At 50.8% G+C, this 17,823-nt stretch overlaps 1 protein-coding gene across 3 annotated transcripts; it reads right to left on the minus strand.

Annotated features, from left to right (window-relative positions):
* Positions 1-7,898: 7,898 nt before the first annotated feature.
* On the minus strand, positions 7,899-17,437 carry ENDOD1 (endonuclease domain containing 1). Of its 3 annotated transcripts, XM_086739624.1 has the most exons (4): positions 16,976-17,437; positions 16,550-16,668; positions 14,742-14,998; positions 7,899-9,111 (listed from the first exon to the last, which is right to left on the minus strand). In XM_086739624.1, exons 1-4 carry the CDS (start codon positions 17,116-17,118, stop codon positions 7,978-7,980), a joined length of 1,653 nt encoding a protein of 550 aa, XP_086595750.1. In that variant the 5' UTR covers positions 17,119-17,437; the 3' UTR covers positions 7,899-7,977. The 3 variants fall into 3 exon arrangements, with proteins under 3 accessions (XP_086595750.1, XP_086595751.1, XP_010119627.2); XM_086739625.1 differs by lacking the exons at positions 16,550-16,668; positions 16,976-17,437 and adding an exon at positions 13,786-14,021 and having other exon boundaries at positions 14,742-14,778; XM_010121325.2 differs by lacking the exons at positions 16,550-16,668; positions 16,976-17,437 and having other exon boundaries at positions 14,742-15,403.
* Positions 17,438-17,823: the final 386 nt, after the last annotated feature.

The raw sequence follows: 17,823 nt of genomic DNA on the forward strand, positions 1-17,823 counted from the left end.
CTCCCCCGCCCCAATAACTTTTAATTTGATGATGACAGAGCGATCTGGTGAGCCACCTAGGCAGCAGAGCAGTGGCTCTACAGATCCAAGTCAGAGTAATAGATGTTACAAATAACATCACTCGTCACGCTAACGAGCTCATGTAGATATCATTGATTTTTTGGTAAGCTTTTCAATGTATAAAAGAAGATAATAACTGGATTTGTATTTCCTGCTTAATTAAAACCTACCCTCTGCATCCTCAACGTGAGCTTTTCGTCCTCGGACTTTCTTCAGGAAAACGTAGGAGGAAAACGTGAAGGTTTCCAATCTGCAGGAAAGCACTACTGCAGAAGGAAAGCCCTCCTTCCCCTGCCTGGGGCCGGTGTTTAGAGTATCAGCATGTCCAGGGAACAAAATGTTGCCTGGATACAAAAAATGCAACAAAACCTGTGATTTCAGCCAAAACCGAAGTGGTTTAGCTGTCATAGAATTACAGAATAGAATCATAGAACGGTTTGTGTTGGAAGGGACCTTCAAAGGTCATCTAGTCCAGCCCCCCTGCAAGGAGCAGGGACATCTCCAACCAGATCAGGTTGCTCAGAGCCCGGTCCAACCTGGCCTTGACCATTTCCAGGGGTGGGGCATCCACCACCTCTCTGGGCAACCCATTATAGTGTTCCACCACCCTCATTGCAAAAAAAAACCTTTCCTTATATCAACTCTGAATCTGCTTCCTTCTATTTAAAAACCTTTACCCCTCATCCTGTCACAACAGGCCCTGCTGACCTGCAACATTCAGTGTTGACGTGCCTGTGAAGGAATTCCCCAGTGTGGCCCCACCAAAGAGGGCTTAGCTCCAGCCCAGGCCACCTCTCACATGTTGTCCTCATGGCCTAGTGCCTCTTGCGATGCACCAAAAGCTCCAGGAGGAGAAGAGCTGGGCTGGGGAGATGATGCTGCCTGAATACGTGCTTTTAATTTGTCTTGCTAAATTGCACAGCTGATCTCTGTTGCCTTGCTCTGCAGGCGGTGGAGAGACGGAGAGACTCCACCAGAGGGTGGCATCTGCCCTGCATCATCTCCTGGGGAAGCCTCACCAGCCTCCACCTCAGGGGGAAGCATGGCTGGGTTGCAGCCTCCAGCTCACAGAAGATTAAACTCCAGCTCACATCTGCAATACAGCACAGTGATACTGCAAAGATCAGCTGAAAACATTTTCTATTAGATTTAAGCTAACTCCTAGGTTTTTTCTTTCCATTTTCCCACTGAAAAAGAAAAATAAAGCAGGAAAAATGCAATTTTTGCAGATAACAGGACCAGAAGCCCAGTTGGAGGCATCATTCCCAGCTCTAATTTGTAGACCTGAGTGCAAATCCCCACCACCACAGAGATCCAGAACCTCAGTGCTGTGTCCCCGGGAGTCCCAGCCGTGCCGGCAGAGCACGTGGAGGGAATGTGCTTGGTGCTGAGCATCTGCTCACAGCTGGGAACGGGTGATGGAAAAAGAGTGAGGCTTTGAGCATGCTCCTGAGAGAAATAAAGGGCATGTACCAGGTTCCCAGATAGGTCCCACTCCACCAAACCTCCCTCCGATTTGGCCTGGGGGAACGATCTGTGGCATTTCAGGATCTGGGGATGGACAAAACCACCCTCCAGCACTGAAGCCCGAGTGCCTGCTTGCTAATCCTTGATGACACCCAGCATCTGAGCCATCACCCTTTTTCCTTAGCTGTCTACTGGTGGGATGATGAGCCTCAGAGATCATCGATGCGTCTCTGGCACCAGGAAGGTAATGGCTACCATTCAAACCTCTTCTCCAGCCAGCAGGCTCCGTGGCCTCACAGATCCTTGAGAAGGCAGTGCCTTTGCTCCAAATGAAATAACTCATCTCAGTTTTGTGCAGTGCAATGTTTTTTTTCAAGTGCAGGCTACCGCTACAGTGGAAAGGTGTACAGTTACACCCTACAGATGCTGGAGGGTGGAGGATGCACTCAGCCACCCCACAAATATGCATGTTTTCCATGAACTCAAAAAATTGTGGGCCAAGTTCTTTGGGGATGGGATCACCCCGCACAGGTCAGGCCAACTCCTAGGGCTGGAGGTGTACATGGTGGTTAATCCCATCTGTTGCAGCAGGACCACACACAAATCCCCACCACCGCCTAAATGTGGTTGCGAGCACTGGGGGTCATTTCCAGCAGCTCTTAGGAGGCATCAGCCCCCGGTATCATTCCTACCTGCATGGCAGGACCTAGTGACCCATGAGCCTTCCAAGGGACTGTGGGAAAGACCACCTCATCGGCACAATCATCTGGGTGACCCACGTCAACAGACACCTCAAAGGTCTCCATGGGTGGGACCAACACCAACTAAGCTTCACTGACCCCAGCTTTAGGCATCCAGCTGAGGTCCCCAGGTGAAAGCCTAGTGAGATATTTATACTGCATCGAGGGTGTCCAGTGCCTGCAGAGAAGAGATATTGAATGCCCACACTTGGCTGGCAGAAATCCAGATAGCGATGTCTCCCTGAGTCTACCGTATCATTCCTCTGGGGCTGCTGCACTCATCTCGGCAGCTTGTTGATATCAGAACCAAGCAGAGACCTTCTCAGCCATTACTGTTCACTATTTAGCTACCAGACACTTGGTTTCATAGAATCATAGAATGGTTTGGGTTGGAAGGGACCTTTTAAGGTCATCTAGTCCAGCCCCCTCTGCAAGCAGCAGGGACATCTTCAACCAGATCAGGTTGCTCAGAGCCCCGTCCAAGCTGATGCTGAATATTTCCAAGGATGGGGCATCTAGCATCTCTCTGGGCAGCCTGTTCCAGTGTTTCACCATCCTCATTGTAAAAAATTTCTTCCTTAAACCTAGTCTGAAGCATCCCATTCATCTGCTCCTCTTCTCCCACTGGTGAGGAGCTCCCATGTTTCCTCTCCTGCCCATCAGCATCATCCTGCTCACCTGCTGCAGCTCCTGGCTTTGGTCCATAACCCATCTTCTATGAGCAGACACTGGAAAGTTTGGCAAAATCCGTGGTATCACAGCAGTAAACACGCAGTGACATCTGCTCCAAATGTCTGTTCTCCGCCATGCAAAATTAGTTTAAAACATAAAGTTATTAATAAAGATGATACTGCGGAGAAATTTGAAGCCATTGCTTCAGTGTTGCAGGCAAGTTGGCTGCTGGCTGAGTGGAAAATGGCTTCTACCTCCCAGGAAAATGGTCGCAATTTCAGTACTTTTGGAAAGGAAACAGGTTTTTTCACCATTAAAAGTGGAAGAAAATGAGACATAAGCTAGATGGGCCGTGGCTGTAAGGGCGCTCCTCTGAGATGGAGACAGCCACGTTCACATGCCAGGTCTGGCTTTAGGCAGGAGTGGGTGCTGAATGTCCATGTCCAAACCTCTAATCCAGACCCTGAGCTGCTCTTGTCTTATTCTGGTCCTTGTTCCAGCCTGGACCTGAAAAATCTTTTCCACTAAAAAAGGCAAATTGCCATGAAAAGGACCCTGTTTGATAAATCACCCTGTTCTGACAGGATATATTTCCTTGGAGATTTTCCAACCAGCTGTAACACTAACACCGCTGGAAAGTCTGTAGGTCTTTCTGCTTGGCTGGAAACACCAGTTCTGTGGAAATCGATGGCAGATGTTACCCAGCGTGAGATCCATTCCCAAATCAAAGCCCAACAGCCTGGGAGACCACGCAGTGAAGAGAAACTATCCTGTGCCAAATCCACGGCATCGCGACCTTGCTAACACGCACACCCTGGACACACCTCATGCTCCTTGCTCCTGGGCAATCCTTCCTGGCCAAACAAGTTACACTGGTATTTATTTTCCAACACTTTTTCCATTTACTGCCACTGACTGGGCTGGAGAGATAACCTATGAACAAGAAGGGCTTGGTTCCCAGCTCCCTGGCAGGAGGGAGGTACCAAGCTTGTGACAGAGCTCCACGCAGAGGTGAGCAGCTCCAAAATGTGCAATGGCAGCAGAAGTGTGACCCAGAGGACCTGAGCCCGGGGCTGTGACCGAGGGGCCATGTTGCCTGGGTTGCTAAGCTGCTCTGCCATTATCTGTGCCCAGCCCCAGGGTGGATGCAACAGAGATGAGGGTCACCTCAAGGTGCGCAGAGGCCCCTCTATCAAAGTGCTGAGCGATCTGGTTGAGGCAGGGATATCTTTCACTAGATCAGGTTGCTCAAAGCCCTGTCCAACCTGACCTCAACCATTTCCAGAGATGGGGTATCCACAACTTCTCTGGGCCATCTGTTCCAGTGCCTCACCAGCTCCTGCAGACCTGAGAGGAACGCAAACTCCGCTGGAGGAGTTCATCTGCCCAGACAGAGGACTCCTGCAAAACGCAGGTGGCAACATCTGGTTTACTCATCCCAGGATCTCTGTACTGTCAGTGGAGAGAAATTTTAGGGAGTCCTTGTTCTCCTTCTAAAGAAGTTGTGATGCAACTGGTCAAGGCAAAGGCATCATATTCTCCCTGTCAGCTGCCAAGAATCATCCTGCCAGGATGTGATTTTTCTGCATCCAAACCGGCCATCCTGCTGCACCTCAGGTGTCACCGCATCTCAGAAGAACAAGGCATCCTCTCCCTCCCGGCACACACAGAGCCAAATCCGCTGCCTGCAGAGCCCCAGCTTTTACCTACGCATTCTGCAGCTTAATGAATTGACTCTTTTAAAGTGCTTTGCGAGAGGAAAGGTGCTTTAAAAGCACAAAAGGGCCATCAATATCAGATGTCAAGCCATAACAAAGAACAACTGTGCCGCTGGTGCTGCCTTGATTAGTCAGGGCACTGCAGCTTGCGTTATCTCACTTGTGACTGTGGCAGAAATGTGATACCAGCCCCTCTTTGGAAAAGTAACTTTTATTTTGTTGAAGCCATACATTTCCAAGGATAGAGTAAAGCTCACAAGCCATAAATCATGCCCCGCTAAGAATAATCTCAAACAATAGTTCATTTGTAGCAGGATGTTGCTTGTTCTGTGAGAATTGCTCAGCGCTGGAGGCAGATTTCCCACCGCCTGCTCAGACACGCAGCACAGAAGAAAAACGCCCCGTGCTGATTGCGGTTCTTAGTGGTTGAAATCTGAGCATGTTAAGACAATTTTAATAATACTGTGTCACATCTGCCCAAATCCTAGAGCGCTGCAGCCTCTCAGATTTAAAGGTTTGCCCACCTGCAGTCCGAATGGAGACCTGCTGGCCTGACCAGGGGCAGCCATCACGATGGAGATGTGGCAACGCAGATCTCCCAAGGGGTCTCAGCTCTGCTGTCTCTCAGCATATGACCTCCCACGTCACTGCAACCAGGGGTTTCACTGAAGATGCTGGTGGAGTTGGGATGTGGAGGTTAAGGTGTGGGGAAGTTGCCCTGAGTGCAGGACTCCTGAGAGGTGCATCAGCAGCTGCTGCGCAGCTAAGATGAGTCAAAGATAAGACTGCACAGAAGGCAGGAGATGGGCTTCTGGGCTGGGAGCTGCTACCTCCTCCCTAATTCTTGGGCTGCACTTGAGAGCTGCTGCCATTACACGTGCCTTCAGAGGCTGCAGAGCCCCTGGGTCCCCCAGGCTGGTGCCCCTGTCACTGTACTCTGGCATCTCCTGGGACCTGAGTTGGCTGCTCTCTTGCCCCAACAGCTGCCATGAATCCTGAGAGGAGCGCCGGAGTTGGGATAGGATCCCACAAAGGAGTGGGAAACCAGTTCCACATCTGGCCCTGCAGCAGGGGGGTCATGTTTGAGCAGGGAAAGATGCAAAGTGTGGTTTGGAGAGCATCTGCAGGCTGCTGTCTGCCTGCTGGTAGCAGTGACTTGGACCTTGCCCTTTGCACCCAAAATCCCCATACCAGGAGCTCCAAGGCAAAGGGTAGATTTGTAAAACACTGCTGATTTCACCCAGCTATACCCACATTGGCACACAAAAGCTGCCTTCCCTTCCACACAAAGACAGTGCTGCTTGCCAGGTGGCCTCTCCTTCTCCACGAACCAGCTGGGGCCTGCGAAGGGTGAGACTTCATCCCCATCGCTGGCATCCCCAACGATATCATTAGCATTGTTGCTGAATGGGGTGCCACCTGGTCAGGGTGTCCTGGTCTGGGACGTGCATGCACAGCTGGTTGCATTGAACACAGCCCCTGAGCTAAGGAGACAACCCTCTGCCACCAGCATGACCCAGCCGAATCTCCTTCAGCCCCCCAGCTCAGCCCTGCCGTGAGCAGCGTGAAGCAGCAAAGCTCCGGTGCCCCAGATGTGCAGGGTCCTGGCTCACGCTGGCAGGGAGAAGGGGTGAAGAAGTGCGAGCAGGGAGGTCGAGCGCTGCAGAAGAGGAGTTGGGTCCCTCTCCCACAAAAACATGGGCTCACTGGGTGGACATTTACACAGCAAAACAAACATTGTGCCTCAGATACCCCTTCCGCCTCTCCTCCCACCTGACGGTCCATGGTCCTCATGGGAGAAAGGGGCAATGCAACTGCTTTTTCCCTCCTCTAGGTTTCTGAAACTGGATAAGCAAGGGAAATGCCCAGTAAAAGCCTTTGAGCTTGGCCGTGCTGGTCCCTGCAGCAGCCATGAGCGCTGCCAGGGCCTCCAAGTGTAAGCAACTCACCGTGAGTGTCCTGTTCCCTCTGCATTTTCCCTCCTGTTTGCAGGACTCCCTTCCTTGACGCCCCTCTGGTGAGCTTCATTCCCAGCACAGCACCGAGGGGACCTGTCCTGTCCAGGGACCTTCCCCCTGTCCTGCCCAGGGCTGGCTCCTGCCCAGCTCTGACCCTACCACCGGGTAGGGGCTGTGAAAACACCAAATCAATCCACGCAAAAGCAGCAAAATCCTCCTGCGCTCCCCATGCATCTCTCTGCCGTGTCCCCTCTCTGTAAGGATGCCCCTGCTGCCAGCCCAGACCAGTGCAAAAGGCAGAGCTGTTTTTCTTTTGCCGTAGAGGGAAGCCCAGGAGGATCATTTTCCCCCGTAAGCTGGGTTTTCAAAACAAGCCCCAGAAGGACAGCAGTGGTGTTACCCATCCCCAGCCTGGGCATTGTCTCACAGAGACCTCAAGCACATAAATATCACTGCGTGCTTAGGGAGCTGTCAGCTCTCAAGGGAGGCAGGGCAGGCAGATGATTCAAAGCCAAAAGCATAACTCCCAGGCGCTGCTGTGCTTTGGAGCAGGCATGTGGGCTTTAGAGTTGAGACCTTCAGGAGCTTAGACCATCATGGAATGCCACATCTTGAAGCTTCAGGACTTAGTACTTCAGTGGTCACCAGAGACCAAGGAAGGGTTGGGGGAAGATGACTGATGTGGCTAAGAGAAAATGTTTTCTCACCATGCAAAAGAATGGGCAATGGTCTTTCCTCACAGCAACATCCACGGGACTTCAGCTGCCTGGAAAGGCCTGAGGACTGGGATACACCCGGTCGCATTCCCTCCACCAGTGGGACCTTGGTGCAATGAGCACTGCAACCAACAGCAGGACCTCGCCTTCATCCCTTCTCGCTCCTCATCATTTTGAACCCCAAAATCCTTGCATTTTGACTTCTTTCTCCCTTCTCCAGGTCCCAGAAAACCCTCTCTAACTACAATCCTGCCCCAACCACCACCTCCTCCTGGGCAGAGATGAGTTTCTGTGGAGCTCTCTGCCAGTGCATAGGTCTTGGTGTTATTTTTGCTGGAAAGAAATAATCCCGTACCGCATTTAGCACACATCTCCCAGAGGAAGCATCTTGACATCTGCAAATCACAGAAATTTTGTGGCCTGCACCGATAAAACCCGAACATTTTACAACTGACAGAACTTGAGTTACAATGGTGGCATCCCCTGGCAACATTACCTTGGCCTTCCCTATTATTCCCCAGTCGGTTCATTATTATTAATGTCACTACAATAAATACCAGAACAAAATTGACAGCATTTGGCCACGTATCTTAAAGCATTGTCCCACTCCTCCTTCACTCCGTGTCTTTTCAGCCTTGGTTTCCTGTCAGTCAGTGGAGGAGCCTTTAGGGACAAACCGTTTGACTATGTGACCAGCCAGGTAACAAAAGCCATGCAGAAGTGCAGCTGTGGCATCAATGACCAGCGAGAAGGTGCCCATGATCCCAGTGGCCATGTCTTTGAGGACAGAAGGAATGGCACAGACGGAGTAATAAGGGAAAGCAGCAAGGTGAAGGACAAACTCAACAGGGATGAGCAGGATCCTGTAGGTGAGGGACGCCACGTCTTGAACAATTTGCAGGAAGCCCAGAAAGATGTTGATAATGACCCTCCCCAAGTCATAGGGGATCCTGATGAGCACCATGCTGATGGCTTTAAGGTAGGACACCATCCCATTCCACAGGCTGTAGACTCCATTCAGAACTGTACCACCAACCCACTTGATAACAAGCCACAGAAAATAAAACACAAATTTCACCAGCTCCACAAACACGTAGATAAGGAGTTCCAGAAGTTTGATGAAAGGAGTAGCAATGATACCAGCCACTTTTCTCACCAAACTGCTGTCTTTGGCCTCCTGGTTGTCACTTGTTCCTGCTTGCTCTCCAGAGCGGATCTGACTGACAGCTCGCAGTATTGCTTCTCTTTTCTCCTGGCTTTTGTTGTCTTCCCCACAGTTGCCCTTGAACAAGTCAACCCCTGCTAGAAGCTGCTTCTCCAGTTCTCCCACCATGAGGTCCACCAAGCTGTTTTCATCATTTGTTTTCTTCACTAGTCCCAGGGACCATCCCCCCGGAGCATCGCAGCAGGCTGCCAGCCAGAGGGTCTCTGGCACTGACACCTTGCCTTTAACTTGGACACTGGAAGGAATCGCGCCTGCAAGGAGATACAGATTATCCTTCTCGGAGCAGTGAGGGACCAGAGCTTGCTCCACTACCCTCCCAATGTCTCTGTGCCAGCTTTTGCTCAGAGATGGGCTCAGAGGGACGGTATTTGTGAGCGTGTAAGTAGCCATCTGGAAATCTCCCTCATTGAGCAAGCTGGGATTGAGCAGCCCTCTCTCGTAACCGGAGCCCACGTAGTCTGAGGTCAGGGCTTGATTTGCACCAAGGTTGGCCACAGTGCCAGCGATATCGGCTTCACGCACCATCTCATGCAGGTCATTTTCTGGATCATCTATCTGAAACGGTAGAGAGGAGAGTTACTGAATGCAATTTGCCTTTCTAGAAAGCAACGTGCAAACCAGACTTTGAAGTATATTTTCCATTATGACTGCTACTACACGCTGGGCCTTGGACCACATCCTGCGCTCCCTCCTTATTTTCCTTGCAGCGCTTCAGAGGAGTGTACGCTCTACTTAGGTGCCCTGCCAAATACATTGGTTTAGGCTGCAAGGGCTGCTCGCAGCTCCAAATCTCACTAGCCACCCAGCACCAAGCCCCTAACTTGTGCTTTTTTTTTTTCTAGAAGAGATTTTTAAGACCCATAGATGGCTTGATTTAGGGCTGTGTTCTCACCTCCTACAGTGGTGGTACCTCCAGTTCATTTAAGCACCTACCATGGCACCTTATTTCAGTCCCTCTGAACTATCAAATCCAAGCCATGAAGAAAAAAATCCATGGTATGTAAGATGTCTAGAGAAGGCGTTTACTTCTCGCCACTGACTGTGTAAGAAGCCAGAATGAAGCCAGGCACCATGATAGGTGACGTGAACTTCCCTGCCCTGAGCACAGACATGGCAGTGAGCTCCTGGGGCTCTCTCAGGGCTTGTTATTTGAAGTCTGAACCTCATGTCATTAACAGCCTGAACCTCATCCTTAATGACCGCGCAGCTCCTGGCATAACATGGGTGAGGATGCCACCACCACAAACCCCCGATGGAATCTGTGGTACGTGCTCGTATCTGCCATTCCCATGCCATGGAGCTAGAAGTAGCTATTGCTGCCACGGGAATTCACCCAGCAGTCACGCACAGACCATGCACAGGGAGGTATTGAGCAGTGGGAGCAGGAGCACTGAACACCAGGACGTGCTCAGGTCTTTCTTGGGGGGCCACAGCCCTGTCTGCTCCTGAGTCACTCCTATCGACACTACCTACAGCCACGCCGGGGGGTGTGCCAGACGACTGTCATTTTCTTCCCCAAATTAGAGGGTGAGTGTGTTGGTAGAACCTCAGAGGTGGCAGACGGTCTCTGGCAGCCGCTGCCTCCTGTAGTCTCTGCTTCAGAGGTTGCGGCCCTCAGCTCCCAGCACTGTGCTGGCCCCACAAAACCTGCTGTCTTTGCTCCTGGCCTACAGACTGTTTACTGCACTATATAATACTTATTTTGGAGACATCTATGGCAAGCAGTTCTTTGTCTACCTTGAATCACTCCCCAGTCATCCTTCCTGGTCCCTTGGCCATCCTGCAATGCACTCAGACAGATGTCCAACCACGTCCCTGCAACCTCACCCAGAGTTTGCATCCTCTTAGCGCCGCCTCACCTCCTCGCGGCTCTGCGTCAGCCTGTGCTGAGAGTCTGGGTGAAAGGGCCAGCACCAGCCAGTGTCAGCAGCTCTCCATCACCCTCGCTGCAGGAACCGAGCTCTGGCTGGCCTCCCGCACCAGCCAAGCCCCTGCGGTCCAGGCTGAGGGCTGCCTCTGCACCAAGGCTGGTCACAGTGCCAACGCTGGCCCTTGCAGAGGGCTGCAGTACCCCCACCTCCTGCTAAGGAGGCTTCTTGCGCTTTGTTTTGAAGCGTCTGATGCTTACTGCTTCAGGACTGGCAGGATCACAGCAGGTCCTATGTGCTGATGCACAAGTCATAGCTTTTTCTAAGTACATCACTTAAAGACCTATCCTGTGCTGCTCCTGCCTTATTCTGCTTCTCTTGCTCACACACCCCAAACTCACAGGCTGCAGCTGGCTGATGAGCCCAGACATCTTGTGTTCCACAAAATCGCCGTCCCTTCCTGTCCCCCCAACTCATTCTCTCTGTTCTGATGAGATGACGGCGTTGTGCCACGGGACAAGGGATGCACCCACAGTACAGGGGAGGGGAGAGCAGGCACGGGTGCAGGGCTGTGCCTGGGAACTGCCCTCCACGCTATGGCCCTCTTGGGCCTGACACCCTCGCAGAGACACTCATCCCCTCTCACTCCCATGGCAGCACTGCCGTATCACAAGAACACATAGACCCAAGCTCTGCCTCCTGGCAGACATTCCCAACCTACAGGAAGTAGACGCTATAAACTTAATTTTCTCTTCTTATGAGCAGATACATGCAAACCTTGAGGTGCCTATCAAGAAAATATGTCTCCGCTTACCTGTTCAGCCGCAGGCTTTGCACATACCATTGGGATTGTTTAGGTGCAATTAAAAAAAGAACATGACAAAAATGTGGCCGTGTGCTGTTCATGCGTAAGGCTCTGACATCACCAAGTTATGCTTATAATAACTCGTATTATGGTTTGTAATAACTCCTGTGGAACTGAGGTTTCCACGCTTCCTCCAGCTCAGCCCCAAAAGCGAGCTGTCTCCAGCCCTGCGTCTAACCTGCATTGCAAGCTACCCTTCCTCACTGCTTCAAAAAGCTTTTGGTTTGTGTCACCGCCAAAGCGTATCTGCATTCACGGAGTCAGCCATGAAGCCACCTGTCCAAATAACCTGAGATAGCTGAGGGCAAGATCCAGGCAGACAGGTAAACACCTCATTCATAGGATGGGGATTTAAAAATAAATAACACATCTGAACATCTGTATGGATGTGAGCGCCTAACAATATCGATGTGTTTCATAAAGTGGGGGTTGCAGTTCCACAGAAGGGGCAGAGGCAGAGGGGGATTAAAAGTATGGCGACACATAGCCATTAGAGCTTCCATCAAGCTTGGACATTTAACAGTATAGGACACTGTTATCCCCCACCTTCCCCACCCTCGTACCATTCCAGGCAAACTTCAGCATCCCACTCCTCTCGCTATTTCTTCTGGCACGCTTATGCCTTTGATTGCAGTGCAGGTCCCAGGGAGGAGGCACAGTGCACCTTACACCAAGGGTTCTGTGGTAGGACGCTCACACGAGCAGCTCCAGAGGTACCTGTTTCTCTTGACTGTTTACCAAGACAGACAGCAAGAGCAGCTCTGAGGCAGCTACAGCTGGGCGATGCGAACCCTGCCTTGGTCATCTGGCTAGTAGCAGTCATCAACCAAATGAAAACACAAGGTGATCCATCCAGCCCCTCATATGTTGGGACAGAAAAAGCAACTCCAGAGTTTTCCACCTCTCTCTAAGCTACAGAAAGTGTCAAAGCCACAGTGACTTGCTGTTAACCCCTAAGAAATCTGTGTCAGAGCAGGTTTCCAGACCCAAGCCTGGGGGACTCCCATCAGTACCCTGCTCATCAGCGTACCCTGCCTGCTCTCTAATTTTTCACTAACTGCTGAATTAATTTGCTGTTTCCAGCTGCCAATCAGTAGTGGGTGGCACTGACATTCCTCACTCTTCTCACCCAATTACTGCCTCTGCGCCACATTTGGCGTTTGTTTCTCAGGCAGACATTCCTGAGGAGGTAGGCACGCAGGGAGTGAGACCATGCCCTCACCACTTACATCATTACCCCCAAAAAAGCATGTGACAGCCCTGATGCCCTCAACAGAGCGCAAAGAGCATTTTTATAGTGATTTCTTTCTGCTTGCTGTGTCTCTCTATCTCCACGTGCATGCACACAGGCATAAGCACATGCCACTGTGCAGCTGAGCCTGCTTGTACCCAGCTGTCTCTGTTTTGGCAAGGAAATTATCCAGAAAACAGGCAATACAACCTCATGGGGCTATGCTGCAGAGCAGGTGGTGCTAGGGGTTCCCTTCAGCAGCTCTCTGACCTTTCCTAATCATCTGACCTAGCCTTGGTAGGAAGACAAACAATGGGTGTGATATCTCTTCCCCACTTTCTCCTCCCACACCTGGTGGTGTCTGACCGGAGTGGATGTGCTTATTTCTTGAGTTACAGGAATTTTTTGTAGTCTTAATTTCTTCTCCTTACAGATTCTTCAGACAACATTTTTCCTAGTGGTTTTCTGTCTCAGATTGAGGTTGCTCCAGTGAACTACAGAGCTACCTCCCACCTCTGAGACATCTGCGTTTCAGGAATGGGTGAAGGGGATCCATTAGTGTAAACTAAGAGCGGATCCACAGCAACCCATGGGGATGCTCTGGAGAAGCCAGAGCAACTAAAGGTAGCAACTGGTCAATTATTTCTGGGGCTGCAGTTTGGTTTGGAGGCAGGAGACACAAGTTTTTGGGCTCTGGAGTGTTGGCAGGGATGATGACAAGGTGAGGGGTGAAGATGAGCATGGAGTGGGGAGGGCAAGGGAGCCAGCTGGAAGGAGGTGCTGGAGAACCAAAGCTGCTGTGGAGGGGCTGCTCACTGCTCCACGGCAGGAACAGCTTTCAAGCCTGCCTGGGCAGGTCTGGTTAGTCAGATCATGAGGAGCAGGAGGAGATACGGTGGCTAGAGGTGACGAAGGGCACCAGTGTCTGAGGCAAATTAGGAGAGGATCTCATCTCTGCTGCTTTGCCTCGCTGCCTCCACAGCACTGACAGCAGAAGCTCACTCGCCCAGGTCCTCTTCATGCTTTAAAAACTCATCACTCTTCCTCAGCTCCGTAACGACAGTTTGCAAAAAAGCTTCCCCCTGTTTTAAAAGGGCAAGCAGACACCGCCCACAGCTGTCTATGAAGTGGAAGGAGAGCAGATCAAAAGGCCCTTGGGAACTCCTGCAACTCAAAACCCAGCCCAGAGAGCAGGGAGACAGCCCAAGGTAAAGACAGAAATATAGGATCACCTGTCTTCACTGCCTGCGACCTTGTTGCCTTACCTCATCACCCCACATGAACAAAATGAGCATGGCAGCCACTCTCATGGGACAAGGGAGAGCTTTGATTCTGTCTACGTCCTGCACCCGAGGGCCCTGCTCCCAACACGCTGCTTTGACACTGCAGCCATTCCCGCCCTGACACAGCACCCTCGCGCACTGCCAGTCTTTCCCAAGCTCAATACATGGGGGTAGCTTGATGTTTGCTACAAAATTCCCCATGATCACTGCTGAAAAACCTGAAACATGGGGAAAAAAAAAAAAAGTGGTAAAGCGTACTTGTTATCTTAGGGTATCAACAATTTTTTAAAGATTCCCTTTAAATTTAGCAGCCTGAAGGACTTGCTTAAACATGCCAAGTGTGAGGAGAGACAAAAACCATTGAGGCTCCAGGAAAATTAATTTTATACTGCACACTTCTGACCAGACTGAAGCCTGCACACTCCAGGACACGGTAACTCATTTCCCTGCCAGAGTCTGCAACACCGGGACACAACAAAAAGCTGCAGCGTCAACTTGGTGAACCGTGAACGGATGTTTTATCGCTGTTCAATGAAGCTGAAGAACTCTTATCAACACTGCAATCGCACTGGCAACAGAACAAACTTCAGCTGGACGCTGCGGTGTTTAACCCTGCTACCACCCAGTGCTCCTGCCCACGACAGCTGGCTAGGCAGGACAGACCCATCAGCTGGTGTCAAAGATGACTTTCCTCTTCCCAGCACTGCACATCGCACGCAGCAGCCTCCCCGCTTTCATGATAAGCCCCGTGGGACAAGGAGCTATTTGTTTGCTCAGTTTCAAGCACAAAAGTAAGCTCTGCTTGTGTCAAATTAATATCGAAAGGAGTTCAACAAGCAGAGCTCCTGCCTCCTTTGCAAAATCCTTGCCCCAGCTTCACCCCAGAGGAAATGTTCTCCAGGAACATTTGCTTTACAGCGAAGGAAAAGCTGACTTACCTGTGGTTCGACCAGCCAGTTCTCCTCCTCATTTTCAGCTGGCTTTGTATACTTAAAAGCTGAATAAAGTGGGATTTTGTCCTTAGTACTGTAGAGGGTTGCAAAGCGTGGCTCTTTGTTGTACTGCTGACAGATTTTCACGTGGAACGGCTCTGTAAATCCTTCGGGTGGGACTTGTCCAGGGAAGAACACGTTACACTCAGCAAAACCAGTTTCATCCTCTCCAACAACTCTGCCCTGGGAAAAGCCTGGGAAAACTGAGATGCAAAGCAAAAATACAATTGACGTCTTCATGGTCCACTCCCTGGAGCCGAGGGAAGCCCCGTCTGCCTCCGCTGGGTACGGCAAAGGACCTGGGCTCTGAGTCCATGCAGCAGCGAAGCCAGAAAGTGTCTGGAATTTGGGTGTAGCGTGCGAGGGAAATGAAATATGAAACCACAGCCGATCCCTTCGGGGAGCCAGCGCTTTCTGCAGGCAGCACGTTGTGAAACCGAACGTGCGCCAAGCTGCGCTGACACACGCTGCGGACGCCAACTGCCCGCGGGAGATAATGCCAAGCGACCTGAAATCATCAGAGCTTGCTGGGAAGAAAAGGAGGAAAGCGGTGCTGGGCTAGAGCTGAGCAGCACCGGCTGTCCAGGCTCAGCGCCGGCGGGGGTGTGGTGTGCTGCATTGCAGCAGAGTCCCCGGCAGAAATTTTGGCTGACGCAGCCAGAAATCTTCCTAGGGCTGCCAGGGGGATGCTGCAAAGTCAGATTCACCACCCCAAAGAAGGTGTTAGATGCCCTCTCCGGCCGTGAGCCTGGCTGACAGAGAGGGAGAAAAGAGGTAGCAGGATATTGGCACTGCTGGGAACCTGCTTTGCCCCTTTTTGGGGTGTCTGTCACCACTTTTGCTGCCAGCCATGTGCTGGTGCTGCTAAGGTGCCTGAGAAAGGAATAATTCTCCCGTCTCTCTGGAAGCTGTAACAGGCATCCGAAATCCTCCCGTGGAGCAGCATCACCTCACCTTGTCAGACCCTCCCTCAGGAGAGATTAACAAGAGGCAGAAGGATGCAGACCCTTGGATCACATACCCCTAATCAACACCCACTTCTGAATATTTTGACCAAACCTATAGAACTGGAAAAAAAAATAAATCTGCCTAAAAGGAATGAAACCACTTCTCTGAGTTTATGATCAGCAAAGCTACTGCTGGGTAAAATTCTATTCCTTCAGTGACTAAGAAAATTAATGTCTTCAGAATAGTGGAGATGGAAAGGAGACTACAGAGCAGTTCCTCAGAGTCAAGAAAATGTGCAGTTTCCCACCCAAGAAGTTAGATATGATCAGATGTGTTGCCAACAACCTTAAAAAATCCTGGGTGCCACTAAGGCACAGGTCCCTTTTAGACAAAACAAGTTTATAGTGTTAAAAGGATTTCCAAGCAAAAATCTCCAAGTGCTTTGCAGACGAGGTAGGAGTTTTCTAAATTGCAAATGACGAAATGGGACAGTGGGCGGTTAGAGTCCCTCCCAAGGTCAGAGAAGGAGCCTGTAAAAGCACTAAAAATAGACTGGACACTCAGACTATAATTCCTCTACTCAGGGATGACTTCTAGAAGTATCAAGGCAAGGAAATAATCCCTGATACGTTTCCCATCCCTGGAAACATTCAAGGCCAGGCTGGATAAGGCTCTGAGCAACCTGATCTAGTCGGGGTTGTCCCTGCTCCTTGCAGGGGGGTTGGACTAGATGACCTTTAAAGGTCCCTTCCAACTCTAACAAAACAAAAAAAACCCACAACAAAACAAAAGGAGTATGTCAGTACCTCTTGGTGTGGTGTTATCAGCTGGGGGAGACAGAGGCGGGCTGGACAGGCTGGGGAACAACAGGAAATGTAGTAAGGGGGCTTGGCTTTGGTCCAGGCAGATCTCTGGTGGCTCAGCCCTGACAGAAAGAGTTAGTCATGTTCAGGAAAGATGATGGAACGGAAGCACAGACACAGCCTGACCCAAAGACAGCGGCTCCAAAAGACAGGCTTAAAATTTCTTTTTTCTGGATGTAAAAAAAGGCTCCTGGGAAATCAAGAACTGAAGCTAAACCTTAGCTATTACATGGTTGTCTGATCCCAGGCTTGCAATTACCTGGGCAGCAGAGGAAAAGATTTTCAAAAGTGCGGTTAGCCCTGCTCCCCAGGCAAACCTAGGCCAGCTGACGCCTTTAAACACCCCGCCCCAAGACTGACATGCATTACCCTAGGCTAGGCATGGTCCCAATCCAAGGAAGAGGCAGCATGAGATGTCTCAGGATGAGTATGACAGCAACCAGCACACTGAGCAGATCGATGACTTCCACCAGGAAACATGGACATCCTGCTTCAGCCCTGGACCTGCACATCAACCTCCTCCCTCGAAGCGGCACCTTTGTCTCACTGGGATGCACAGCCCCAAGCTGTCTTCACAGCCTCAAGGGCTTCTTATCTGCTTTTTGGGAACTCTGAGCAGCTCTTTCCTTTCAGGCTGTGAGGCTGGGGTCTGCCTGCCTCTTTAGCTCTGTATTTACCAGCAAACAGATAACCCTTAACTCAGCCTGAAGATCAAGAGCCTCAGGCTCTCATCTCCTGTGAAAAGCATCAACATGAAAGCCAAGGAGCTCCGCCCCTCCATTTGCAGTCCAGTTTTCTCTCCAAGCGAAGCCCCTCTGCAGTTTCTACCTAACTAAAGATAGCTATTATGAACGTGGAGCTGGATAATTTTTTTCTGTTCTTGCTAACATCCCTATTACTGGGTGCTATCATCATGGTGTGGCACTCACTGTGCTGGGAAGATAAAGGCCAAAGGACTGCCCCACCCTGGGAAGGGACAAACGCAGTGAGACGGAGTCAGTCAGAGGTTTTGAAGACTCAGTGCTTCAGTAGCTTATCAGCTGTCACAGGCTTTTATAGACATCACAGGGAGTGATGTCTATCACTACCTATAGGGAGTGATGCAAAAGGGAGTATTAATATCGGATGCAAAACAGCCCTAAGGCTGTTGATGTGAGCAGAAGGGCTCTGGGAAGGTGCACATTGGGTTGGAAGCAGGCAGCATGAGCCGGCAGCGG

Source organism: Chlamydotis macqueenii, chromosome 1, assembly GCF_036417535.1.
Source record: "Chlamydotis macqueenii isolate bChlMac1 chromosome 1, bChlMac1.mat, whole genome shotgun sequence".
In the NCBI taxonomy this organism is placed as follows: domain Eukaryota; kingdom Metazoa; phylum Chordata; class Aves; order Otidiformes; family Otididae; genus Chlamydotis; species Chlamydotis macqueenii.